Raw genomic sequence first — 5,681 nt, 5'->3', positions numbered from 1 at the left:
AACAAGTATGAAACCAATCCATCCAGCCGTTCTTGAGTAATCTGTTTCACAGACAGAGACACATAACAGAAAATATAACCTCCATTCCATGACATTTCATGGAGGTAATAATGACAAAGCAGTGTACTTGACTAAAGTGTCATTGGTCCTGTAGGCTAATGTTAGATTTATCAGAAAAAGGAGTCTTGTTAATCTGCAGGTATAGATTTTCTTATAGACCTCAAAGGTGAAATTTGCTGACTCGGAGGTGTGTTTGAGCAGTCCTCCCAGCTGAAGCCTCTTTTTTTCTACGCCTGTTCACTCAGAATGGCAGGACCGCGCTCCTTTGGGGCAGCGGTGTCGAAAACACTGAAATGGTGGACCTGCTGATTCAACATGGCGCTGATATGGGGGTGAGGGGCAAAGTAAGTACAGAAAATCATATTTATGAGATGTATGCATTTCATCTAACTGATCATAATAGATCATGACGTATTGATAAACCGTGATTACATATGGTACATACATGTATGTATTGGAATGTAATCTTCCAAACAACACCTCGATCGTACCAACTTAATCCAATTAATCTCGGATAACGAACTACATGCAAGTCGGTGACAGTACTTTCTCAAGTATTTTTTTTCAGTGAACCGAACACAGTATAGGTAACTTTGGCTTGGTCATTAACAACATTGTTAGTGAAGACCTTTGCTAGCGATGTAGTTCAAAGCAGTCAATCCGGGGTGATTTAAAGAAATCTAGTTTTGTCGTTGCTGCAGTCTCTTACATCTGTATGAAATTGCCAACAATAGAAACAGTTTCCAATTAATTTCCGGTTAAACTGTTCCAGAAATTCCAGTTCCAATTTCATATTAAAAAACAGCAGTGTAGTTAGCAAAAGTGTCAGTGGCCATGTATGCTAATGTTAGATTTGTCTGCGAAGAAAGTCTTTTTCAACTGGCCACTGGTAATTTCTTGTAGACCTAGTAACATTTGATGACTCGGAGGTGCATTTGAGCTCTCCTCTCAGCTAAAGCCTCATTTGTTTCTCCGTCTGTTCACTCAGTACGGCGACACCGCGCTCCATGAGACAAATTTCACTGATAGTCCGAGCAAAAAAATTTTCCTAGGCCCTCCCCCCCGCTCAAATTTTTTTCCTGGGCCCTCCCCCTGGCTCAATTTTTTTTCCTAGGTCCTTTTCCTTTGTCTAACTGATAATAATAAATCACCGCGTATTGATAAACCTTGATTGTGACACAAATGTATTGGGATGCCAGCATCTATAAAACTGAAATTTTGATGTCATAATATCTTGGAGGGCGGGGTCTTCCCGTCGATTTGTAGAAACTTCATGTGTTTCCCTCTGTTCAATCAGGATGGCAGAACCGTACTCCATATAGCCAGCAGCAACGGGTACTCAAGGATAGCCAAGATGCTGATTCAACATGGTGCTGATGCGGAAGCGAAGGACGAGGTAAATACAGGAAACTGTCTCATTTAGTTAGAATAAAGAGACAATTGTATACATAGAGAGAAATATGCATTGGCCAGAATGTTCACTTATCTCTAAGCCTGTGCCATTAACCATGACTGGTAATCAATTCTATTCAGAAGGAATATTTGTAATACCTTCAATAATTAGAATTATGTATGTTTAAAAAGTGATACTGATTTCAAATTATCGTTCCTCAGGATGGCGAGACCGCACTCCATTGGGCCAGTAGGAAGGGGAATACTGGAATAATGAAGCTGCTGATCCAACACGGTGCTGATATAAACGCGAAGGACAAGGCGAGCACAGAAAGACATTCCATGTAGTTAGCATTTAGACATTTATGATGGTTAAGAAATAGACGCGACACTTAAATGTATTCTCAGATCTTTTGATTTAAAGGCCTTCATCCATGACAATGTCTATTCTGTTCCTCAGGAAAGTCATACCATTTAATGTGTAAATTAGATGCTGAATGAAAGTTACAGGAGTTACAAAACATAGCACAATATACGAAGTAAAGACTCTGAAATTTTCAGATTATGATAATGAAATTCCTTATCATAACAAAAGCAGTGTACTTGGCAAAAGTGTCAGTGGCCCTGTATGCTACTTTTAGATCTGTCAGGGAACGAAATCTTGTTTAATCGGCAGGTATAGATTTTCTTATAGACCTAGAAGTAAAATTTGCTGACTCAGAGGTTTGTTTGACCTCTTTTCTCAGCTGAAGCCTCATTAGTTTCTCCGTCTGTTCACTCAGGTTGGTCGGATCGCACTCCATGTGGCCAGCAGGAACGGGAAAATGGAGATAGTGAACCTGTTGATCCAACATGGTGCTGATGTGGGGGCTAGGACCACGGTGAATAGAGAAAACTATTCCATATAGTTAGCAGTTAGACATTTATGGTGGTTAAAAAATACATGCAACGCTTAGAATATTCTCTGATCTTTTGATTTGGAACACACTCAGTCATGGGTGTCTATTTTGTTCCTCAAGAAAGTCATACCATTTAATGTATAAAGTAGATACTGCTGAATGAAAATTACAGGAGTTACAGAAGAAATGACACAATGTACGCAGTAAAAACACTGACATCAGATGACTTTGATGAAATTCCAGTTCCAATTTCATCTAAAAACAGCAGTGTAGTTGGCAAAAGTGTCAGTGGCCATGTATGCTAATGTTAGATTTGTCTGCGAAGAAAGTCTTTTTCAACTGGCAACTGGTAATTTCTTGTAGACCTAGTAACATTTGATGACTCGGAGGTGCATTTGAGCTCTCCTCTCAGCTAAAGCCATCATGGCTGTGATATGGAAGCGAGGAACATGGTATGTACAGACAATCATGTTTTGAGATTTACGCATTTTGTCTAACTGATAATAATAAATCACCGCGTATTGATAAACCTTGATTGTGACACAAATGTATTGGGATGCCAGCTTCTATACAATGTATAACAAAATACTCGTATAAGCTTTATACTCGTATAAGCTTTATACTCGTATAAGCTTTAAATATCATACAATAGCAGTAAATCATACAATGAAAAAATACATAATCATCAATATAAATACCAATAAGCCAGAAAAAGAGAAAAGATGGAACGATTGAAAAGTCTGTTGGGTTTGGTATTTCTACACGTCAGTGATCAGATAAAAGGTGGTTTCTGCATTTGGCCTTGAAGATCCTGACGGTTGTTCAAAATCAGTTCGCGTTGATTTTAAGTAAGAAATGAGTCTCCACTACAATCGTCCGTGAAAGAAGAAAAGATCAAATCTTGCTGCCTTCGAGGGTTTGTTTACCGGTAAATATTGCGACTGGCAAATAATTGCCTACAGTAGAAACAGTTTCCGGTTGCATTTTGGTTTAACTGAAAACTCGATCTTGCTATCCTTGAAGATGTCTTCCCGTTGATTTGCAGCAGCTTCGTGTTTTTTTTCACTCTGTTTATTCAGTGTAGCAGGACGGCACTCCATTGGGCCAGCATTAACGGGCACACTAGGATAGCCGAGCTGCTAATTCAACATGGCGCTTATGCGGAGGCGATGGACAAGGTACGTGCAGAAAACTGTCTCATTTAGTTCGAAATGTGGTATGCTATTCATAAGGCCTTGTAATTGGAACTGTCTATCTTTCTCAAGCCCTCTTAATGATCTTATGTGGTAAATTTAATACTGCTTTCCATAAAGTACGATCTGACAAGGATAGGAACGAAAACATTGTTCATAGATACACTCCATTCATCGCACACAGGATGGTAGAACACCACTAGACTATGTACATAACCAAGACCTCCGGCGTATCCTAAAGGTGAGTATATGATGAATTTCATGTATTGTAATCATGATCCCTGTGTCAACTGTATTCATTGTTGAACTGCGTACTTCACACGTAAAATATGCAAAGACGCTTGACATGTTTCGTACCAATATCTAAGGCTTCATTTCGCCGCAATGAATCAGTCTGCCCCTGCCTCCGCCTCCTTTCAGAGTAGGGGTAAGTAGGACTTGGGCAGCTCCCAGCCATCATTGTGATTCAGTTTCGCAAGGAGGCGGTTGCGAGGGGCAGAAGATCCACGCAGGTCTCGACTAAGTTCTCGCAACTCTCGCGAGAACTAGGTCACTACGTGAACACGATGGACTGATAGCCATCGAAAATTTGGAGGTACGCGTGTTTACCTTTAAAAAGTAGTCATTTCTTGATGAAAATTCTATTAACTCACATTAGAAGGACTGCGTTTTTGGATAATGAAAAATGAATGTTTACATCGATTATCCAGAATCTGGCTGCAGAGGTTTCCTACCACAAACTGATGAAACAGTCCGGTGGGGTGAAAGTCGACAGGTTTAAACTGTGCATCTGTGGACCACAGGAAGTTGGCAAGTCTACGCTGAAGGAAAGTCTTCAAACGGTACCATCTCTTACTAGGATCTCGTTCCTATATAAAGATGCTACTTTGTAAAGGAAATTAGACACCCATTGCACTACAAATGAGAGTTCTTTGCAGAAATGCTTGATTTTGCTATTGTTATGATAATTCATAAATTGGAAATTGTTCTTTTACAATATTCTTTCAAGTCCTTTGACGTAGGACTAGTAAACAAAGTTCGATTATAGGTTTGAATTGTTACAAAGAAATTATGGATCATCTAAATTTTGTTACAAGCTATCCTATACATTTTAGACAAAAATGTTCTTTATTATGCAGTTATACCTTTTCTTGACACTCTTGACCTGAGTATTCCATAATTTCATACAGGGACCTTTTGCCGCCATCTTCCGGGATCGAAAGACTCCAGACCACCAGTCACACGAGCCCACCCCTGGTGCGAATGTGGGAACAACCAGCATCCCCGGTGTGGGGGAGGTCAGTGTGTGGGACTTCGCTGGACAGTCGGAGTACGCGGTCACCCACAGCATGTTCATGGATGCAGAGAACACCGTCTTCATTGTGATGTACAACATCATGGACGACATGAAAAAACAAAAGAGAGAGGTAATTACATTTACTAGATAGACGACAAAAATTATATTGCTTTTAGTTATCCTCATTGTATAGGATAAAAAGTCAACTATTGCAACTTCACAGGTCCACTGGTGGTTGTGCTTCATCAAGTCCTGCAACACAGCGACTATGCCTAACGTCATCCTCGTCGCCAGTCATGCGGACCAGACTGACTCAGGTACAAGTTAACAATTACAAACGTACTACTATGACATATTTAACTAGAAAGGCCGACATTTGCTTGAGAGCAAATACAGCATATTTCAGCCATCTCCCTCCTCCCTCTCAGGTTCATTTAACCGCGTCACCAAACAGCTAAGATCGAAAGCTCTTCGGGCTTCCTTTAAATTAAAATCACTTTTATCGACAAATTTCAATCCATCCATTCGACTAGCACTTGACCTATTCAACAGTTGTATCAAACCAATCCTACTGTACTGTGTTGAAGTTCTTGGAACAAATGCTCAAGGTAGAGACCTTATATTCCATGGTATAGAAGAATGTGAAAGTGAGAATACCAGAGATTCAATAGCTAGGATCCTCAGTACAACACTGGGATCTGAAATTCACATGCTCAGAGCTTCTCGTATCGGCAAAACATCAGACACTTCCACTCCGCGCCCTGTCCTTGTCCGATTTCAAAAATATAGCGACAAACTAAGCATTATCTATCAGTCAAACATACTTAACAGACAAAACGT

At 40.1% G+C, this 5,681-nt stretch overlaps 1 protein-coding gene across 1 annotated transcript in view; it reads left to right on the top strand.

Moving 5' to 3' along the window:
- Nucleotides 1-2,276: 2,276 nt before the first annotated feature.
- The window catches only part of LOC118403534 (death-associated protein kinase 1-like), an 11,235-nt gene continuing 7,830 nt past the window's right edge, over nucleotides 2,277-5,681 (top strand). The window contains exons 1-5 of the mRNA XM_035802267.1: nucleotides 2,277-2,333; nucleotides 3,431-3,529; nucleotides 4,255-4,386; nucleotides 4,735-4,971; nucleotides 5,065-5,158. Coding sequence (XP_035658160.1) covers nucleotides 2,277-2,333; nucleotides 3,431-3,529; nucleotides 4,255-4,386; nucleotides 4,735-4,971; nucleotides 5,065-5,158 — 619 coding nt within the window. The remainder of the gene's footprint in view (nucleotides 2,334-3,430; nucleotides 3,530-4,254; nucleotides 4,387-4,734; nucleotides 4,972-5,064; nucleotides 5,159-5,681) is intronic.

Source organism: Branchiostoma floridae, chromosome 16 (genome assembly GCF_000003815.2).
Source record: "Branchiostoma floridae strain S238N-H82 chromosome 16, Bfl_VNyyK, whole genome shotgun sequence".
Classification (NCBI taxonomy): Eukaryota; Metazoa; Chordata; class Leptocardii; order Amphioxiformes; family Branchiostomatidae; genus Branchiostoma; species Branchiostoma floridae.
This window is presented reverse-complemented; position numbering and strand designations above follow the sequence as displayed.